General features: G+C 42.3%; 1 protein-coding gene across 1 annotated transcript in view; it reads right to left on the minus strand.

Annotated features, from left to right (window-relative positions):
- The window catches only part of LOC113106136 (zeta-sarcoglycan-like), a 239,840-nt gene that overhangs the window by 44,478 nt on the left and 172,018 nt on the right, over window positions 1–23,344 (minus strand). Inside the window, exon 3 of the mRNA XM_026267767.1 lies at window positions 16,681–16,782. Coding sequence (XP_026123552.1) covers window positions 16,681–16,782 — 102 coding nt within the window. The remainder of the gene's footprint in view (window positions 1–16,680; window positions 16,783–23,344) is intronic.

Raw genomic sequence — 23,344 nt, forward strand, 5'->3', positions numbered from 1 at the left:
AAAATAAAAGTTAACTTTTTTATACTCTAGATTCGTTGCACACAAACTGAAATATTTCAAGACTTTTTTTATTTTTATTCTTATTAAAATTCAAGTCTTTAAGTCTAAAAAATAAAATATTTTCTTGATAAAACACAATGAAGCAAAACCAGCAGATGACACGGGACCCCAAATCATCTCTGACTTCAGAAACTTCATACTGGACTTCAAGCAGCTCAGATTCTGTGCCTCTCCAGTCTACCTCCAGACCTTGATTTCCAAATAAAATGTTAAATTTCCTTTCATCTAAAAAGAGGACTGTCTACCACTGAGGAACAGTCCAGTTCTTTTTCTCCTTACCCCAGGTAAAATGCTTCTGAAAGTGTTTATTTTTTTATTCATTTTTTTTTCCTTCTGGTTCAGGAGCGGCCTGGTTCTAGGAATGGTGATTCTTGATGCTCTGACTCCAGCTTCAGTCCACTCCTTGTGAAGCTCTCCCAAGTACTTGAATTGGCTTTTCTTGACAATCTTCCCAAGGCTGTGGTCATCTCTGTTACTTGTGCACCTTTTCCTACTACACTTTTTCCTTCCAGTCAACTTTCTATGAATATATTTCGATACAGCACTCTGTGAACAGCCAGCCCTTTCAGTAATGACCTTCTGTGGGTTACTCTCCTTGTGGAGGGTGTTGATGATTGTCTTCTGGACAACTGTCAAGTCAGTAGACTTTCCCATAATTGTGGTTGCATGTTCTAAAATCTAGAATATAAGAAAGTTGTTTTTTCTTTGTTTTTGTATTAAATTACAAATAATAAGGTACACCAAAATACATATACTGGCCAAAGATTTACACTGTGTGAAATTAGATTATACTAACATATCTTACTGATCACGCTCTCAGAGTACTACTGATCCCAGCTGAAAAATGCCCTGCACTGATGTCAGGATACCATCCAATCTTACAGTGGCCTTGGGCAGAGTGGAATATGACTGGTTGCCGTCCAGAGTCAGAAATAGTAGAATTAAGCATTAAATCCAGCCTTATGATTAGTGGCAGTCTGTAATGTCCTGCCCTGAGAACGATTACCAAGACACTCTAGCAAAAGCATTTATAAAGTTTCAATGAAACAAACATTGCAACAGATTTATTGGATGCAACTTGGCAAAGTTGGCTGTTTATGGTAAAAACGACTGCCATAGAAGATTTATTTGATGCTATCCTTTACATAAAGTTTTATTTTCTGGCTTACGTAAATCAATATAAGCAATATGATTTTCAGGCACATAACAGCCTGGTTGCACACACTTACATTTTCAACTTGAAAAGTAGAAAGAAACTGGAGGGAAAGTCTTGTCTGATTGCATATAGGTTATTGATTAGCAAGTCAGTCTATTCCTGTGGATTGTTGGCAGCTCAACAAACTTGCTCTGTTCTAAGAGCAAGTAACAAAATAAAATGCTGACAAAGCCAACCTGCAGACAAATGAAATAATAATATTGCTGAAAAATTCCCAATCATGAATACATAATTTAAAATTTTTCAACAAGAGTAAGGGATAATTCTTTTGAGTTAGATGAGACTTTTGTAAACTGATGTTCAGTCATTCTCTGCTGACTGTTCATCTCAACATGCTAAACGTTTCTACACTGTATTGAGCTCACATATTCCTATTGATTCCGTAACCAGCCTGTCAAATTCACACATGATATAGAAAAACCACAGTCATACTGAAATTGGCTTACAAGACGGTGAACTACATGTTTTAAAGATGAGCTAAACTACATCAGACAGGTGACAGCACTGTCAATACGACTTTTATGTTATACTGTATATAAAGTATAATAGAATGCATTTTACTTAAATTGTCTTGAGAGGCAAGTTTAATATGACAGTTTGACATGCACTGCTGTTAAACATCATATGTTGAATCTCTTGATCTCTGGGTCTACACCTTATTAAAGCAATAGCTAAGCCAAAGATGAAAATGATGTCATCATTTACCCATACTCATGTCATTCTAAACCATTCTTTGACTTTTGTTCTTCTGTGGAACACAAAAGGAGGAATTCTGAAGAGTGTATTTGCCCTTTCTTTCATTTAAATTTTAATTAATGAGAACTTGAGTTTTAAAGCTTCAAAAAGGACACAAATTATCAAAAAGATTGATAGAAAATAGCCCATTTAGCTATTGTCTTCTAAATTCATATCAGTTTTATGTTAGGAACAGACCTACAACTTAAATTATTAACTAAATATTCACTAAGCTAATCTAAGAGTAAAAGAGTAAGTGCAATTTCATTCATGCTCTCTAAAATGTCTACAACCACATATAATGAGTTCAAGTTATTCTGTTGTGCAGGTGAAAAAAATAAATACTTGGAGATGTTTTACCAAGATTATATAGGTTTTGTCATATGCATATAACAAGAATTACATACACCTACTGTTAACATAAATATATTAAATGACAGTGCATGCACCTTAATGCACATCCATACACACATTCATCTTGTCATCTTTCAGGCCCACACTCCTGTTAATTATGAGCAAGCTTTTTTATAGATTCAAGCCGCTGGGTGGCTTTACGTCAACATCAAATAATGCATCACTCTCCCAAGAGTATTGCTCACGCTCTCGGCTAGATCTTCACTCAGTGTGGGCACACCACAGGGGCTATTTGTCACTGTAGTACTGATCAGACTCCTCCTCTTTAATACTGCTTTTCTTCCTCTATTGATCTTTACTGCCTCACTATCGATACCAGAATTATATAAATGAATAGACCATATAAAATCTTTTGATCTTCTAAATTTTTTTCTGTGCAGGAAATTATCTATAGGAACCATACCAGCTACTTTCAATTTGATTCAGAAGTCATACGTTTTTCGTTAGAACAAAAGACATATAAAAAGTTAAAACAAATTGATTCACAATTATATTTGATTAATTTAAATTTGAATACATTTTTGATTAATTGTTCCCTTTCAGTCGGTCACTCTCGACGCCACGTCGGATGACCGACGAATATGGGATATCGCTTCGATAGACCAATCTACTTCGAGTGTAAACTAAACGAGCCAATGCACATTGGCATGCAATTATTGCATCCAGCTGCCGCTGATCACTGCGTGAGTATAAGAGGGCAGCAGGTGCAATGCATACCAGCTTTTCGCTTCGGAGCCGAGCGTTAGTATCGCTCTGCTCAACTGTGTCTGCTGTGAACTACGGGTTCAGCACGCTCTCGGAAGCTTCGTGTGTTGGCGAGACGGCGCTTCAGCGGCGGTCGTTCCTGTGTCGAGTGGATTTGCACACTTCAGGTTGCACTACCCCTGTCGTGTTGCAAGCGGCCATCCCCCCTGTGCGCCTCAGCACTGAAAGAGCATTTCCTAAAAGAGCAAATTCTCTCTAAAAGAGCTTCACGGGTGCGTCTTTGTAAAGACGACGGATCGTCCTTGTAAGGATGCCGTTTCACCCGTGCGTTTCTGGGTGCGGTCGTTACCTGGCACCGGGTGATGGTCACGATCGCTGCCTCACGTGTCTGGGCGTCGAGCACGCTGAGGTGGCTTTCGTGGATGAGTCATGTTCTCACTGCGGGAATATGACCATCTCGGAGCTGCAAACCAGGGTGGCAGACATGAGGGACACCGACAAGGTCCGGTTTCTCAATGCCCCTGTGTCCCAGACCGGCCTCTTCGGCGACGCAGTCGAGATTTTGGCCCAGCAATTCTCGGCTGCCCAGAAGCAGACTGAGGCGATCCGACACATCCTGCCCCGGCGGGCAGCTGCTGCTATCTCCACCCACCCGCCGGCTGCAGTGCCCCAGCCTGCTCGTCGCCGAGGGCAGCCCCCTGCATCCGCCCCTGCTCACGCGTCGCATCTGCAGCAGCCTCCAAGTGGTGCCGTTGAGCTGGGCACAGGCAGGCTGCCCCTCCCGTCCTGGCCCCCGTCAAACCTGACGGTAAGCAGAAGAGCAAGAGGCCCTGGGACGGGTGACCCAGAGAGAGGTAGCTGCTTTCTGGGGGATGGTGTAGGCACCTCTCCCTCCCCTGGAGGAGGGCCAGGCGGAGAATTTGGAAATCTCGACAGGAGAGTAGTTTCCTCCCTCTCTGGGTCCCAGGAGGGCACGGAGAGTTGCGGACGGCCAAGCACCGGACCTCACTCATCCTCCTCCTTCGCCAGATGGCAGCTGCGGGCGGTTCGAGAGCGTCAACAAAGGCCCTACTCACGCACCCTCTGCCAACCCGTGGAACCAGGTGAGCCCTGCACCCCACACTCGCACCACACTCCGGCCTGCTCACAAGCCGCCCGAGTTGGGCCCCTGTGTTCCACCTCGCTGCCTCACTGCGGGTACGGCTGTGGTTCTGCTGGTCCCGCTTGTACGGTTCTTAGGCGCCTGGTCAGCGCTACCCAGCCCGTCTCGCTGGCTTCTGCGAACCATCAGCCTCGGCTATGCGATTCAGATCGCCCGGCTTCCCCCCAAGCTCTGCGGTGTCCGCTTCACTACAGTGGAAGCGTCCGATGCCCCTGTCTTGCGGAAAGAGATCGCAGTCCTACTGGCGAAGGCCGCGATAGAGCCGGTCCCTCCAGCCGATATGAGGAAGGGGCTTTACAGCCCGTACCTCATTGTACCCAAGAAAAGCGGTGGGTTACGACCGGTCTTGGATCTGCGAGTTTTGAATCGGGCCCTCTATCGGCTACAGTTCAAAATGTTGACACAGAAACGCATTTTCAGGTGCGTCCGTCCACAAGATTGGTTTGCAGCGATCGACCTGAAGGACGTGTACTTTCATGTGTCCATACTTCCGCGCCACAGACCTTTTCTGCGGCTTGCGTTCGAAGGACTAGCATATCAGTACAAGGTCCTGCCCTTCCGGCTGTCCCAGTCTCCCTGTGTCTTCACGGAAGTCACGGAGGCAGCTCTCGTTCCTCTCAGAGAGCAGAGTGTTCGCATTCTCAATTGGCTGATACTAGCACAGTCTCGAGATCAGTTGTGCGAGCACAGGGATGTGGTGCTCCGGCACCTGAGCCTGTTGGGCCTTCAGGTCAGCTGGGAAAAGAGCAAACTCTCACCATTGCAGAGGATCTCTTTTCTCGGTATGGAGTTGGATTCGGTCGAACAGACAGCACGCCTCACAGAGGAACGTGCGCGGTCGGTGCTAGCCTGCTTGAATACGTCCAAGAGCAGGACGGCGGTCCCACTGAAACTCTTTCAGAGGCTCCTGGGGCATATGGTGGCCACAGCGGCACTTACACCGCTCGGCCTATCACATATGAGACCGCTCCGGCACTGGCTTTATGGCCGAGTCCCGAGGTGGGCGTGGAAGCGCGGCACTCACCGGGTCCAAGTTACACCGGCCTGTCGCCAAACCCTCACTCCGTGGTCAGATCTGGCATTCCTATGGGCAGGGGTGCCCCTAGAGCAGATCTCCAGGCATGCTGTGGTTTACACGCATGCCTCCACCACCGCCGGGGGGGCCACGTACAACGGGCATGCAGTCTCAGGGGTTTGGACGGGCCCGCAGCTGCAGTGGCACATCAATTGCCTAGAGTTGTTAGCAACGCACCTTGCCTTGAACCGTCTCAAAGGTCTCTTACGAGGCAAGCCTGTGCTGGTCCGATTGGACAACACTGCGACTGTTGCGTACATTAACCACCAAGGTGGTCTGCGCTCTCGTCGCATCTTGCAACTCGCCCGCCACCTCCTCCTTTGGAGTCAGAAGGTTCTGAGGTCACTTCGTGCTGTTCACATTCCAGGCCTGCTCAGTCGTACAGCCGACGAGCTGTCTTGAGCAATGCTCCCGGGAGAATGGCGACTCCATCCCCTGACGGTCCAGCTGATTTGGAGGCGGTTCAGAGCCGCTCAGGTAGACCTGTTTGCTGCTCCAGAGACCTCTCACTGCCAGGCTTTCTACTCCCTGACCGAGGGAACTCTCGGCACGGATGCACTGGCACACAGCTGGCCGCGGGACCTACGCAAGTATGCGTTTCCCCCAGTGAGCCTTCTCGCACAGACGTTGTGCAAAGTCCAGGAGGACGAGGAGCAAGTCTTACTAGTAGCGCCATATTGGCCTACTCGGACCTGGTTCCCCGAACTAGTGCTCCTCTCGACAGCCCCTCCTTGGCTGGTTCCTCTGAGGAGGGATTTACTGACTCAGAGACGGGGCACCATTTGGCACCCGCGTCCAGACCTTCCTTTGGAAACTCCATGTTTGGTCCCTGGACGGGACGCGGAGGTTCTAGGTGACCTACCCCAAGAGGTAGTTAACACCATCACTTCGGCAAGAGCACCGTCTACGAGACACACCTATGCCTTGAAGTGGAACCTGTTCGTTGAGTGGTGTTCTTCTCGCCGAGAAGACCCCCGAAGATGCCCGATTGCGGCCGTGCTATCCTTTTTGCAGCAAGGGTTGGAGCGAAGGCTGTCTCCCTCCACCCTCAAAGTCCAGGTTGCCGCTATTGCTGCGTACCATGACCCTGTGAATGGGAAGTCTTTGGGTAAGCATGACCTCATCATCAGGTTCCTTAGAGGGGCCAGGAGGTTAAATCCATCCCGGCCCCCCTGTATACCCTCTTGGGACCTGTCTCTAGTGCTTAAATCACTACAGCAGGGCCCATTCGAGCCTTTGCATTCAGTTGAGCTAAAGTTTCTTTCATTGAAAACTGTGCTCCTGCTTGCACTGGCCTCCATCAAGAGGGTAGGGGACCTGCATGCATTTTCGGTCAACGATTCGTGCCTAGAGTTCGGGCCGGCTGACTCCCAGGTAATCCTGAGGCCCCGGCCTGGCTACGTGCCCAAGGTTCCCACTACACCCTTCAAAGACCAAGTGGTGAACCTGCAAGCGCTGCCCCTGGAGGAGGCAGACCCAGCCCTGGCTTTGCTTTGTCCTGTTCGAGCATTAAGGTGCTACGTAGACCGGACGCAAAGCTTCAGGACCTCAGACCAGCTCTTTGTCTGTTACGGAGGCCGGCAGAAGGGGAATGCCGTCTCTAAGCAGAGGATGGCCCACTGGATTGTGGATGCCATAACCCTGGCTTATCAGGCTCAGGATGTGCCCTGCCCGTTCAGGCTTCGAGCTCACTCAACTAGAAGTGTTGCATCCTCCTGGGCGCTGGCTCGTGGCGCCTCGCTGACAGATATTTGTAGAGCTGTGGGCTGGGCGACCCCTAACACGTTCGCTAGGTTCTATAGCCTTCGTGTAGAGCCGGTATCCTCCTGTGTTCTCACCTCAAACGGGTAGTGGCACTGAGAGGCCCCGGTTAGTGTCGGCTTGCTAAAACTGCTCCAGAGTGTCCGAACTGTAGACCCTGTTGAGTTCCTCCATCACCCTAGGCAGCTGGACGTGGCGGAACGTCCGGCGCCAGGCCTTCATGATGAATCCGTGAGAACCATGGAAGGCTGGGCTCCATATTGAGACCTAAGCGGTACTCGTATGTGTATAGTCCACGGTATAGCCTTAGAGCCCGTGTTTCCCCGGCAGACTTCTGCCTTCCCAAGAGGGTTTTAATCACCTCAAATTTCTCCGTATACTCCTAAACGGATGCTATATGTGTATTTGCCTCCGAGACCTCCTTCGGGAAGGATGGGGCTTCCGCAGCGTCCCGGCTCCAAGCGGACCGGGTACGTTTTCCCAGTGTTATCCAATCTCACCCAGTGAGGTAGTGCTTTGACAATGGTGAGTGGAGCTACTTGTTCTGAGCCCCGGCCTACACCTAATAGGGGCGCAGGCGGCTCGCACAGGGCACTGGAAGGGGCAGCACCCATGGCGCTTTGATAGGGATCCCATATTCGTCGGTCATCCGACGTGGCGTCGAGAGTGACCGACTGAAAGGGAACGTCTCGGTTACGTATGGTAACCCTCGTTCCCTGAAGGAGGGAACGGAGACGCCACGTCCCGTCGCCATGGTTGCTGTACCGCCGCTGAGCTGCCGGGTTCCCGGCTCGGCTCCTCAGCGAAAAACTGGTATGCATTGCACCTGCTGCCCTCTTATACTCACGCAGTGATCAGCGGCAGCTGGATGCAATAATTGCATGCCAATGTGCATTGGCTCGTTTAGTTTACACTCGAAGTAGATTGGTCTATCGAAGCGATATCCCATATTCGTCGGTCATCCGACGTGGCGTCTCCGTTCCCTCCTTCAGGGAACGAGGGTTACCATTAGTAACCGAGACGTTTCTTTCTGACGTTTTAAGTGCAGTCATAGTAGCAGTGGGTGATATGTCCAAAATCCTTTTTCGCAATATAATACATTTTATTTCACACTGGAAGAAAGGGAAATAAGGTTGTAAGAATAGAATAACTCTTGTTACCATTTTGGATACACAACAAAGGCTAATATACTGTAAGTTAAGAAGTTGGTAAGGTACAGTAGATACAATAAAAACACCCTGAATTTTTTAGAAACCATCAAGAGATTTTGAGAAAACTTTCAGTTCCTAGATTAGGTGTCAAACTAAAATCACCCTAGAGGTGGATAAGGTAATTTGTTCTTGTGGAGATCAGAAATAACTGCAGGAGTAAAAACTGCACACTTTCAGCATTGTCTAATGCCAGTCTATTTGAACCTCACTATGGACAAATCTCAGAAGAGGCACTTTGCTAAATAAAAAACATTGCTTTTTGTAAATAATATCGCTGTCGTAATGAAACAACAACACAGAAAATAACTGTTTGAAAAGTTTATCACTTCATATTTCACAGCTTCACATTCTAGCTTCATATACTGCAAAGTGCGTAGTACACAGTAAATACTGTGCAGTATGCAGTAAGTGTGCTATTATTAGCACCTAAACAAGCCTTCACTTACTCAATTTTAGCACATTCTGAAAGTCGAGGAAAAATTCTCACTGCTAAATGAATGTGCTCAATAAGCATGTGAATAAATATCTTATTGACGACTTTAAACATGCCATTTCTCAGAACATATGGAGCAGCTTAGATAAGATAGCATTTCTAACAAACACTTTTTTTTTCTTTTTTTTTTTTTTACTTGAAACTGTTCTCAGAGACATAAAAGTATAGTTTATCTCAATAAAGCAGTAATTTTCCCTTTTTGGCCTGAGAAAAGAGTTGAAACAAATCTCCAGCAAAGATTGTGCATCACTTTCTAAATCTAAAAATGAAAGACTATTTGGATTTATCATTGTTAGCAGTCTCCGGGATTTCTGTTCAGACTTCATGTCTCCTCAGTTGCTGTGACATGCTCTTATCTCCTCTAACATTTACCTCCGTAGTCCAGGTTGTACCCTGGGCTCTGCTAGCTAAACACCCGATGGCTAGCCTGCCCTTTTACACATGCTACATAGCCCTCAGCTAAATGTCATTAGTCGCCGATGAGGATCAAAAGCTAAAATGACCCACTAGCCTGTGTAATGTCAATGTGTAGCATTAATTAAAACCGTGTCTGTTTTTAATTAATTTCACTGATTGAGAGGGGTACAGTTGATCCCAGGTCGGTGTAAACGGCATGTCACTGTGTAGTGGCAGATGAGACGATGTATTTGATATCTGAAATGGCGACCAGTAGAAATGTGCCAAATGCACTGGCAACATGAGATGTTAAGATGCTGATAGTGTTTATATTTGTTTGCTCAATTAACTGTGGCTCATTGTTATGGAAGCAGTGTCCCCAAATAGCTTCAGGTAAACACAAACCTATTTTGGGGTTGTTCCATCAAATTCTAATTTGCTAATTCACATGAATGCTGTCATAACAATTATGCATTGAGGGCTTTTAAGTCCAGATTAAATATTTGAAGTCATATATAGTAACAGTAATATGAATAATAATATGTGCTTTAAGTGAAAATACAAAGTACAAATTTGGAATGTAAAATATTATATAAAAAAAATATTGGTTGAAGTTCTTATTCTAAATTTTGAAAGCAGATAATGATGATTTATTTTTCTCTTTCATGAATAGAATTAAAAAAACAACATTTATTTGAAATAGAATTCTTGATAATTAAACCAAGTATGTATTTAAAATATTATAGTCTTTCTAAATGTAATGCATCCTTGCTGATTAAAAGCATGGTTAAAATAAAATAAAATAAAATAATACTGACTTCATAATTTTCAATGGTAGTGGACATATTTTCCACTCACATATAATATAGCAATCACATATCACGGGCTTTAATGTAACAATTAAGTCCCTGCAAAACATTTGAAGTCATATGACTGCACTGCAGCGGGAAACTCTAACTGTGAGTTATATTACACGTCACTTTCAGTTGATGTCAGCTCTGCATCTGTCAAATAGCATCATGTTGCTATCACATGCCCTCGTAACATGTTGCCCACCCCTCCTGTATGCAAAAGCTATAATAATGTGCTATGACAGAACAGATTGTGTGACGCTAATATACATAAAGAAACTATCACTCTTCGTTATGCCTGCTGCTCTCTGATGACACATCTGCCTAGTGCTTAGATGTTGGGTTATGTCTGACCAGTCACAGTCCAATCACACTGCATGTGAGAAATGTTCATCAAGCCAATCAAAAAGAGAAGTGGGATGACATTGCTAAGAGATGAGGGGTAATTGCAGAGGTAACCTGTGCCTACGAGGCTTTTGAGCATTTTTGTGCATCTGAGAGTGAGCACGGCGGGAATAATTAATGTCCTCCGTCATTTGCGGTTCCTGAAGGTCTGAACAGTCCCCATGTTTTATCATCCTGAAATGTTGTTAAATGTTAATGGGAACCTATTTTTACATGGGCCATTCCAGAACACTTCCAACCCCCCTGAATAAAACATCAGTACCAACACACTGGCCAATAGGGCTGTGCAAAAAATCGAATGCGATTTTCATGCACCTCTTATCAGTAAAGACGCTCCTGTAATTAGAAGTATATCTCCAGCATGTGCGTTCAGATCAGGGTTGCCAGGTTTTCACACAAATCCTGCCCAGTTGCTTCTTAAAACTAGTCCAAAACTAGCCCAATCGCGTTTCCAGGAGGTTCCACGATAAAAATTGCTTCCCGGCGTTAAAATATACATTTTTGGGAAGGGTTTTCCTGGTAAAATTTGCATTTTAGGGGCTAAATATCACGTTATTGGTATTGGGATTGCTTCAAACCGCGGACATGAAAAACAACCGCAGACTTGGCAACACTGGTTCATGTGGAGCGGCAGTTACTACACAGAGCCGTAGTCTACCGACAACTAACACAAAATCGCTTTCAAAATCGAAAAAAATAACCTGCGATTTTAACATCAATTTCGTGTAGACTGTCAGTGAATTAAGGCTCGGTGTAGTAAATGCCAACCAGTGTTGCCAAGTCTGTGGTGGTTGTTTTTCATGTCCGCAGGTCACAGCGACCCCAATACAAATAACGTGATATTTAGCCCCTAAAATGCGAATTTGACCAAGGCAACCCTGCTAAAAAAAACGTATATTTTAACCCTGGGAAGCAATGTTTTATCGGGGAACCTTCTGGAAGCGGTATTGGGCTACACTCACAGAAATATTTCACCCCAAATTTAAGATTTATGTAATTTTATTACATGACAAATTCCCATTTATATTTTTTTCATAACTTTGATGAAAACCAATCACATAAACTTTAAATAACAGAATCTTGTTTGTTTTATAACTCTTACAGAAGATCGTATTGAGAATGAGAGATCAGTGTTTGCTTTAGTTGGGGTCTTGACCCTTGACCCTTGACTTCTGTCTTAGTGTTTTTTCTGGCTGTTATAACCATGTGTTTCTAAAACACATTTGTTGTAATTCAATAGCTCAGAAGAAACGCCATCAGGTGTTAACCTGTACTTAGGTGTAGGTTGTTATACTTTATATTGGTGATGATAATCATCAATTATTGAACTGTACAGAGTCTAATCTCTGATGAAATAGGTGTTGTGTAATTTGATTAATTATCATAAAAGTGATTCTAAGAGGAAGTGGTTCGGTGATGATCAGTTAATATGAATGACTTTTCCAACAGTGTGGTCATCTACGGTGTCAAACAGTCACACAAAGATATCAATAATCAGAATATGAACCTCAACAACTTATATAAAGTATAACAACCTACACCAAGGTACAGGTTAACACCTGATGGCGTTTCTTCTGAGCTATTGAATTACAACAAATGTGTTTTAGAAACACACGGTTATAACAGCCAGAGAAAAGACTAAGACCGAAGTCAAGGGTCAAGAGCCCAACTAAAGCAAACACTGATCTCTAACATGGTTACTTCAAATGAAACAATAAATCAACATCTAAACCTTAGTTCATTCTCAATAAGATCTTCTGTAGACGTCTGACAGAAATAAAGCCAGTCTGGTTATTAATAAGTGGAGCTGGTGATGCTGTTTGTGGGGTTGTTTAATCAGATCTTGAGAGATTTCATGTATTTTATTTCAGTTAATTTCATCTAAGTCTGTGTCTGAAGTCAGTTGTAGTAGTTTTGAGAAGCAACTGGGCAGGATTTGTTGTGAAAACCTGGCAACCCTGATCTGAACGCACATGCTGGAGATATACTTCTAATTACAGGAGCGTCTTTACTGATGAGAGGGGCATGAAAATCGCATTCGATTTTTTGCACAGCCCTACTGGCCAACACTTGTGAATCTATAATTGCTGACAAATTCAGCTTTTGGGATGGATTACTTCTATTTACTGACTCGTGAATTGTCCCGTTTTGATGTCTGTATGACATCATGCTACTTTTCTGCTCTCGTACCAGCCAGAAATCATACCTGTATCTATGGCACTGAAAAGATGGTGAGAACTTCAATAATATCAGAAATGAACTGTGTAATGAACTGGTAAATGAGCACAGGTTTACTAATCTCAAATTGCATGAGCCTTTGTAATTTACAATTACTGTATATAATTATTATTATTTTTCTCACGATACAATATTAATAGCATGATCTGCCTGAAGCTGAATAACAAATTCCACTGAATAATGGATACATATTTGATAAATCTCTCTCTGTTTTTTTTTTTTTTTTTTTTTTTGTAAATTTTCATATTTTGTAATATTTCAACAAATAAAATTAATGGATACAGTGTGACGTTTAGAAATAAAAACTGCACATTGTGCAAGAAAACAATTAAAAAGCTATTTATTTTTGTGATGGTAATGCAAAATCACTCCACTTATAAATTTTTTTTATATTTCCTTTGGTTCAAATAACTTTTCCGAGGCATGATAGAAATTGCAACTTACAGGCTGCTGTGGATATGTTAGCTCTCTGTTGTGCATTTGCCACATTTTCAATTTCTCTCATTTTCCGATGATCAGCAAAAAAGTGAGTGGCTCTACCTTATGTCTATGTGGATTGTGTTTAGGGATTTACAATCATTTCAACGTTTCCTAGAGAAACAACTTGACGTATTATTATTTTTTTCCTTGTCTCAACATTTTTTTAAGGATGAAAAAAAAGCGGATATTACTAAGGGGAGGGGAACGAGAGAAAACATCCTATTCTTCCTACATCATACAGTGTATAGAAATAATGCCTACAACAGGAAACTTTTGTCTCATTTTAGATACTCCCAGTGCAGGCATTCTATCAACAAGCCCACAAGGGAGTACTATAGAGAAAGAACGAGAGAGAAAGAACGAATGATAGATAATGCATATGAAAGAGAGAGCATGGGAGAGAATGGTTATGCAACATTCACAAGAGACAGAAGGTAGGGAGACAAAAATAAACTTTTGCATTCTATGCCTATCGTGACGTATGCTTATAACCGAAGAGGGACACTTATAAAACATGCGCAATACTTTGGTCATTAGTCACCAGGTGTACATGAAGATATAAACATACAAACACACACATACTGTACGTCGGGCCTTTAATGAATTAGATTGTCCTAGGCAATGACATTACCCCTGTACCCCGACTATCTCAGCATTTTATCCAAAGCACAGAGGGATATATGCTGAAAAGACATCCTTGAATTAGCACTGCAGAGTTGCTGTGACTTTACCACTAATGGCAAGAGATGCTGCTTTATCCTGTACGTGAACATCCTGTTTCCTGTCCTGAATCTTGGTGGAAAACAAGGAAAGAGCTTTGCATGCATCAGCATATTAATTTCAGCTCATGAACTAAACTGATTTTGCTAAATTAATAAAACTGTAAGTGATGGAGTACACGGTTAAATATAAAATGGCATTTGACACATAACCATTCAACATTTTGAGGTCAGTTAGTAGTCAGTACTTTTTAAATGTATTTATTTACGTAGTTTTTATGTGAAAGAAATTATTACATTTGCTCACCCAAGAATGCATTAAATCAATCAAAAGTGAGAGTAGATAATGTTATAGAATATTTTATACAATTATTTCTGAAGGATCATGTGACAAAGAAGACGAGTAATGGAAGCTGAAAGTGTATGCCTTACATAAATAAATTACATTATAAAATACATTAAATAGAAAAAAGACATTATCACATTACCAACCAGGAATATAACATAACCCAGAAATCATAATCTGATTGTAAAGACATGTTGAGACCCATGAACAATCCACTATGTGTGTGTACTACAAAGGGAAGCATATGACTGTTAATATGTCAGTCTTCCTAGTTTCTCATCACAGGGTCAAGATAAAAACTAATCTGAATCGCAACAGGCAGCTATTTGAAGTCTGATTCAAATTTAAATTATTATTTGGGTTATTTGTAAGCCAACAAATAAGAAAAAAATAGAAAGATTGATTGGTATATAAGAGTATTTTTAGCTATACCCCATTTTTAGTAAGGTGCCATTAAATTAAACTTACATTTTGTTGTTATTTGGTGTGTTCAAAGGTTTTTCTTTTTTTAATTTTTGCTACTTTTAAAATGTCCACTCCTTTTTTGAGGGATTTAGAGTTATAACTTTCAGGTTTCAGGTCTTTTTTTACTTGTCAAGCTCTGTGACTACACAGTCACTTCTCCTGCTGCCCCTTATGTCCTGCCTCTGTATTCATCCTTCTCTAGCACCTTTCCTTTCATATATTTCCTTTTTGGTCTCTCTTTCATGAGTGCCTGTGTCACACATCATTGGTGGCCCTAAAGAAGCAGGGTGTGAATCCAAGCCATGGCACAATCCTTCTTTGTAGGAGACGCCAAAACAGCTTGTCTGCAGTATTCAGCATTACAGCTCAAAGCTCTCCTCCCAGACCAAGACCACCATGGCTCGTCTCTCCGACCCCGAGCTTCTGGCTTTGTACACTTGGTGGATTAATTGTAATTTGCAATGTCGCACCCTCACAGTCATCAGAGGCGAATGATCCAAAATGGCCACTGCGTTGCTGCGAGAGTGTGTTGGGATTCGCTGTGCTGTCATCTTGGTGGGGTGCTGAGGGGAAACGCAAAAGTCCCTTGACAGGCTTTGATGTGTGTTGGTGATTATTGAGGCTAATCAGGAGTGCCATCAGCGAGCTAGCAGCAAGCCAGTGCTTTGTTTGTGTTCTTTAATGCTAATCGCTGTGGCTAACACATTAGGCGCTTTGATTTATTGGCTGAAGGACAAGACTTCTTTCTATGTTTATCTGAGCAGTGGTAAAGGCGGTTATCATTATTAATTAATGCGCACTCCAAGCAGGCTTAGCACCCATTGTTTCTGCACAGTGTATTGGTATAGACTAAAGTATAGAAACTGCTACACTTCTATTAAGTTGACTTTCATTAGTGCTCCAAACACCATTAGTGCTGAAAGGACTAGTGTAGATGTTTTACCATGTTATGGATACTGTTAGACTACCTAATAATCCAAAGCAGTAGGACTGCTGAAAAACAGATTGGAGGTTAGTGGTTTGTTAAAACAGGTCCTCTTTGATTTTGTCAGTTACGAATATGTAAGTTACAACATACTGTTGATGAATATATGCTGAAAAAAAAAAAAAAAAAAAACATAACAGCAAATACTATTGACACTGTGCTATTAACAATGTACAACACTGAAGAATAAACATTGAAAAACAATATGATTATTGTAGATCATTGAATCATAGTCAGTAATCTCAGGGATTGACCTGCTGGAGCTGCATGAGCTGAAGCAGAATAGTGAATGAACATCTGCAAACTGAAGCGCTGCTAGCGGGTTAATTTACTCACCCAGATTAATCACATATACATATACACAACATAAAAGTAATATTGCAAACTTCCACTAGAGAGTGATGGATGGATGGATGGATGGATGGATAGATAGTGTGTTAAAAAAAGAGACACAAAGAGAAAGAGAGGGAAAGACAAGGAAAGAAATCGATCAACAACTTTATGTTTACAATTGGGTGCTAAAGGTCAACAGAGGCCGAAAACAAATGAACCGGAACATGAAGCATGTGTACAGCAGGAGTTTGGGGAAGCACCCGACCCTGTGTACTTCTCTACATCTGTGCTTGCTTTATTCATCTTAGTACACTTGGCCCTGTCAAAAATATTTAAAGAGTTCAAGCTAGAATCCCCAGAACACAAACTGGTAGCACTCAGCTGGTACCTGCGATGACAGACCTGACACCATGCCAATCTACACTTTCTGTCAGCATGCCGGGTGTGCTGCCATCTGATGGAGAGTGCAGTAGTAGTATATAAATGTCCTTAATTTTTATAATTTATTGCTTGACAAACTACAAATGAGTAGCAAAAATAACTGGCTGCATTTAACCAAACAACATGATATCTGTGAAATCTGTTGGTGCCTGCCCATTTCTTAGGTTTAGAAAATGAGACAGAACTTACTCTTCTGGAGTTGATCTCTTTCACATAGAGTGGAAGGAGGAACTCAGATACTCCCTCTAATCTGATGCCCTCTTTGGTTACGCGAAGAGTTCCCATGCCATCCTAAGGGACAGAGAAAAAAAGAGTTTGTCATGTTCATGTAAATATATTAATGTTTATCAGCAGATTTGCATTATGAAGGATTGTTTTCTCAGATTATTTTCACTGTAAACCATATGGGATCAATCCTGAAAAGAGTTGTGCTGCTTGATATTTTTATGTAAAAAAAATAAATAAATTAAATAAATAAATAAATAAATAAATAATATATATATATATATATATATATATATATATATATATATATATATATATATATATATATATATATTTTTTTTTTTTTTTTTTTTTTTTTTTTCCTCAGGATTTATTTGAAATTGGAAAAGGTCTAATCAACTGTACAAAAAGAAAAGGGGAGAAAAAAAGAAGGAAAAAACACCTTACTGATCCCAATGATTTACATTCTTTTTCATCTTATATTTCAGCTTATTTGTGTATTATTTTTTTTATTTTTTTTTCTCATCAAAATTCTTTATAACAGGCCTCTGATAAAACGCCCCAAGTGTGTAGCAGGTTCAACATCAATACAAAAGGCACTGGGAGAATCATTACATGTAGCGTTTTTGTGCTTTGCATTGTGAAGCATGAATTATTTAGATTTATATGCTTTTTTGAATGAACACTCTTCTGCTTTTAGAGAATGGAAGAATATGAGAGTCACAATGTTAAAACAAATATGAATCAATTTTGTTTTGCAGATAACTGAACCAGTTTACTCCCACGTCTCTGTGTTCTGCTAAATGTATGTAAACACTCAGATGCGTCAGATTGTGGATTTAAGCATCTCTCAAAAGCAGTTTCTCTCTCCAAATTTGGGTTGAACAAAGAGGAGCCCCACGGCTATTTTCCATCTTTCTTTCTCCCTAGCTACCTCTCTGCTTCCCAAATGCCATATTCTTTCTTTCTTTCTTCACATCCTTTTTTCCATCATGTTCTCAGCAACCAAGAAACGTCAAATGACGTCAAACTTCAGTCCACATTGTTCATATTTCTAAAGAGACTGGACGTTGTTGGAAGTGATGGACATTTTTTTTCTTCTTTTTTTTCTGAGTAATACAATTCTAAAAGTGGTCTTTTTAAAAATCATTCTAACTTCTTATTTTATTGACCTCTCCTTCACCTGTAAATGTTATCTCTCGAGAGTACATTGTGTTCTTTGGCAACACTAATGAGTCAGATACTGGAGAAGTTGATTTCATGGTTGGCTCTAAAAGTATTGTTTCAGACATCGAGGATTATAATTATTGCATTTGAAAGCATTGCAAGACTTGTTATATATGTATGTATGTTGAAAGCATTGCAAGACTTGTTATGTATGTATGTATTTATATTTCAAAGGTATAAACATTTGTTTAGCAAGGAGCCATTACTTTAATCAAAAGTGACAGTAAATACATTTATAATGTAATGTAACACTGAAGATGGAGTGATGGCATAAGTTACATTTCATTATGTATTATTATGTGTGTTGTATTTGCAGTTGTATATTCTATATTGTATATTGCAGCCTTGATAAGCACGACAGACTTCTTTCAAAATGGTACGGTATGTAAATTCATGTGTTTTACATTACATATCATATATTACATTATATTGCTTAATCCAAGAATGTTGGGATTAAACATTTATCTTTTGTTTTCCGTTGGCCTTTTGTTAGCAATCTAACATCTACTATCTTAGCATATGCTAAGCTATGCTAACTGTTTAAGAAAAGCTCTTTAATTCCCTAGAACAAGACATTTTTATAGCACACTTCATTTTTATGTAGGGGAACAGGTTTCTGTGGTGCGATAGGATCTTGCATAAAACCCTGAAAGTGTACACTGGCACATTTTCACCAAAGAAAAGGTTATTAGCAAAAACTAAGTTGGATTGGTCCATTAAACCCACAGGCCTCAAACCAGGAACCAATTACATCAGCGATAATGACCTCAAAACAACAACGATGAGGAAATAAAACTAAACAACTCCTGTTATAACAAACTGGTGTACAATAAGCATCCAGTGAATCTCAATGCACCTTCAGTTGTCGGATACACATAGTTCCTATATTTATTCTCTACTTCTTTCCCAATCAGTCTGATCAGTTTTCTTCACAAATGACACATTATCCACATTAAACTGCAAAGTTTATTTGTTTATATTAAATTACTAGACAACTTGAGTTAATTAAGTTACATTGAAATGTGTGTGCTGGTTCTCTACAGCTCCAATACTGGCCGAGCACTGGCAGCTTTGCACTAAATCAAAATGCTGATTCATGGTGTCAGTCTGGGCCAGTTCAATACAGACATTCTGTCAATCAGTGGCCACTTTGGGAGATTCGGGAAGTGACAACAGTGTCTTATAACTTGCACGTCTTTTAGTACCATTACAACTTGCATTTCTGCTTCAAATGGCGCGACAGCGGTTTGTAACCATCAACTTCCTCGACAGCAGTGGGCATCCGAGTCGCTGTTCTCTCAGCTAACATTTTCAATTTCCTCTTCTGCTGATCATGCTGGACTGATCTTGTTAAGACCAAACATCTCTGTGAAATAAGGGCAAGAAAAGGGAAAGTGGGATCTCCTTTAATATCAAAGGTGCTATATATGAAGCTACAGCTTGTGCTACAATGTTCATTCTCTTGTCACAGGTGCTTGTACTTCCATTCAAGTCACAAACTGCATTCTTAATGGATCATTCATCAAGCTCTTCATCAGCTCTGCAGACATAAATGTGTACTCATCCAGAGTCATTTTTTAATACAGCACAAGTATGAAATAACCATTTCCAAATGAGCACAGCATCATGTAAACAGACATACGATCATCACTTCAGTGTGTCAGCTGGCTGTTTCATAGCAATAAAGTGACATTTAATTATTTAGAGGGGATTCTATTGGCTGTGAGTCACACAGAGTAGTAGTTATTGAGTTTAATTTTAGGTATGGCACAATATGTTCTCATAATATAAGTATACTGTGGCGAGTGGGGCGGGGCCGAGAGGCGTGGGAACGAGGAGTGAGGCCAGGTGTAGTGATTGGAGATGAGCTACACCTGAGCCCCACCGCTAGTATCGAGTCCCACGTAGGAGATGGAAGGATATAAAACTGGAGCGACGACCGTGAAGGACGAGAGAGGACCAGGCCTGGGACATTATTTTAGGTTTTGGCTTTTATTTGTGCGCGTCAGTCGCCGTTAGGGGCTGACGCGCTGTTTTGTGTTTACTTTTGGATATTAAAATGCTTTTTGATTGTGCGCCGGTTCCCGCCTCCTTCTTCCCGATGTATATGGAGATTTGCATATCGTTACAGTGGTGCCGAAGCCCGGGAGAAGGAGGGACGCGCTGCTGAAGATCCCTCGCCGCTGTGGTGAATCCGCGGTGCCCTCGAGCAGGCGAGGTATGTGCCGCCAGGGACGCTCGAGGCGGTGGGCTGGAGCGAGTTGCTGGGGACGGGCGAGCTCGCTGCCGACCGCCCACGACAAGGAGGGGCGGCTGCCGTCCGTGAGGGAGCGGAGGAGTCGGCGCCGTTCGCCAGGGGGCCGGAGCCTGCCGCCTCCGTGACGGAATCCGGAGGGGCAGGGAACGGGGGACTCCTGCCGCTGCCCAAAATCGGAGGAGACGTCGCCGTCCATCGGGCGGCGGAGGAGTGTCGCGCCGTCCGCCGAGGGCCGTCCAGTGCCACCGCCAGGCACCGCGGAGGAGATCACCCAGCTGGTGGAGGGCCGAGCAGCAGTGCGCCTGGGAACCGGATTTTTTTTTTTTTTTTCCTCTCTCCCCTCTCTCGTCCTTGTCGCTCCTCCTTCCATCTCCTTTTCTCTCGCCTCGTCTGTCCTACCCCCAGGTTCCTGCAGGTCCCCGTGAGCGGTCCCCCCCGGAGGGAAGGGGGGGGGGAGTAGAGCGCAGTCTCGAGGGTACCCCCCGGCCTGCGAGGGGCGATGGGGGTATGTGGCGAGTGGGGCGGGGCCGAGAGGCGTGGGAACGAGGAGTGAGGCCAGGTGTAGTGATTGGAGATGAGCTACACCTGAGCCCCACCGCTAGTATCGAGTCCCACGTAGGAGATGGAAGGATATAAAACTGGAGCGACGACCGTGAAGGACGAGAGAGGACCAGGCCTGGGACATTATTTTAGGTTTTGGCTTTTATTTGTGCGCGTCAGTCGCCGTTAGGGGCTGACGCGCTGTTTTGTGTTTACTTTTGGATATTAAAATGCTTTTTGATTGTGCGCCGGTTCCCGCCTCCTTCTTCCCGATGTATATGGAGATTTGCATATCGTTACATATACCTATAAAACATAATAAATACTAAAAGAAAATCAAGCAACTGGCTGTACACCCAATGTCAAGTATGAGTTGACTTTGGAATTTCAATAATAATAACCTGTTACAAGGTCACAACTTTATTTATTTTCACTCTGTAGATTTAACTATGCTTTGCCAGGCACTTGGATCAATGTCTTATTGGATTTAAACAACCTTTGCTGGGTTCTGCTTTTAAAAATTAATGTTGCAGAACAGTGGAATATAATGCAAACCAGCATTTGTGATCCCCCACCACCCCCCACAGTCATCACCCAATCACCCGCATGGGAGGTACTATAATGTAAGTCCTTGTTTTGAGTGGATCGATGTTTTAGCCTTGCACAAATGACTAAATAATAACACTGATTGGGCTATGATTAGCTAAATACCCCGGTGAGGAGGAACTTCAGAACAGAGCCACTGTCAGACTTTTAAATTAAGGTAGTTTTCTTACTATTTGACCTGATTTAAAAAGCCACTTAAATTTCACTAATTGCAAGGACAACACTCTCAGAATGCTATATTTAAAGGGGACATCGGATACAAAATTGCATATAAATGTGTCTTAGCAGAATGTGAACACAAATCACCCTACAATGATAAAAATCCATTCTCTCTTTTTTTATCCCCCCAAAAATCTGAAGTCTCAGTTATCAAGCCGTTTAGATTTTCTGAGCAGTATGACTTCATATTGATCAAGCCCCGCCCACGACCACTTAACAGACTGTCCTGTATTAGCATATTTCTGCCCTCAGCCAGCTGTCCACCATTTTTCATAAGCAATGCAGGTGTTTCGCAGTTGGATGTAAAAGTGAACATACTGTAAGAGTCTTAATTGTTCCCCGATATCAGAGCCACTGATTACGCAATGGATATGTTTTGTTTCTGATGGTAATTGGCCGCTAAACACACCTAAATTGTCTGTGCAATTAATTTTACTCCAGACTCCAGCTTTTTGAACGAGGGACAATACTAGGCAGATTTTGCTTAAAAGTTAAAACTCAAGGATGGATCAGTACCCACTGTTCATGTTCCAGCTGCAGCTCCAGAAGAAGTAAGTCTGACACTTTATATTTCTTATAATTATTTGCAAATCTCCTTTTCTCTTCCATGGAAGTGAGGTGCGGGGTGAGCAGAGCTCATTATTACTCAAAGAGACATGCACCGAAGCGGGTCGCTGTGAACAGGGCTGTTTTTGACAAGGCAAAAATGGTGTTGTTTACATGACCATTGAGGAATTTTAACCAAAGACATTTCACAAAGTCCCTAAAAAATCATACCAACTTGTGGAAAATGGGCATCAGTTGTCCCCTTTAAAGAGTCTTTCTCAGAAACACATGGGTGGAAAATCAACAACTGTCCAAGTCCTGGGTTTTCACCAAAGTGTGTTTTAGTAACCAAGCTCGTTTTGTTGAGGTTGGCCACTAACTTGTGACTCATATTTGATACTGACAGACATGGCTAAATATATGACCAGATAAACTGCATGCTGTGGATACATGTAGTTGATGCAATGGATGGGTGATTGGATGCATGTAATGACGAATGCATGATTACATGTGATGGATGTATGGATGAATGCATTTAATGGATGCATGTGACAGTTGGATGATGTTATGGCTGGATGGAACGATGAATGGATGATGAATGCAAATTATATATGGATGAATGGAAGTTACGTATGTATGTGTGTAATACGGTAGAAGGATGCATACACATGATTAATTGATGTAATAGACGGATGTAACTGACGGACAGACAGACAGACACATGTAACGGATGGATGCATATTATGGATGGAAGGATGTATCCATGTTATAACAGTCTGGAAGGATGGACAGATGGACACATCGGTGGGATGAATGCATGTAATGGATAAATGCATGCATGTGTCGGATGGATGTAATGAACAGATGCACGTGACAGACACATGGACATGTGATGGTTGGGAGGATGGATGCAAGTTATGGATCAATGGATGCATGTTAAGGAAGGATGTATTCATGTCACCGATCAATGGATGGGTGGATGGATGAAGACAGGCTGTATTATTATAAACATGTCTCCTGCTGAAAGTAACAACAAATGTAAAAAGGAGTTAAAACTAAGAAAGAAAGAACAAAACAAACATGAAAGAGTGATCATGACGGGCAGCATGGATAAGAGGTGGCAAGCCTGCTGAGACAGCAAGATATGCATCGTTCCCACGCATTATTCCCAGCACAGGACCTGACATCTTCTTTTAATCAGCTTCTAATACACTGCTGTGTCAAGGTAATGAT

This window comes from Carassius auratus, chromosome 1 (genome assembly GCF_003368295.1).
Source record: "Carassius auratus strain Wakin chromosome 1, ASM336829v1, whole genome shotgun sequence".
Taxonomy (NCBI): Eukaryota; Metazoa; Chordata; class Actinopteri; order Cypriniformes; family Cyprinidae; genus Carassius; species Carassius auratus.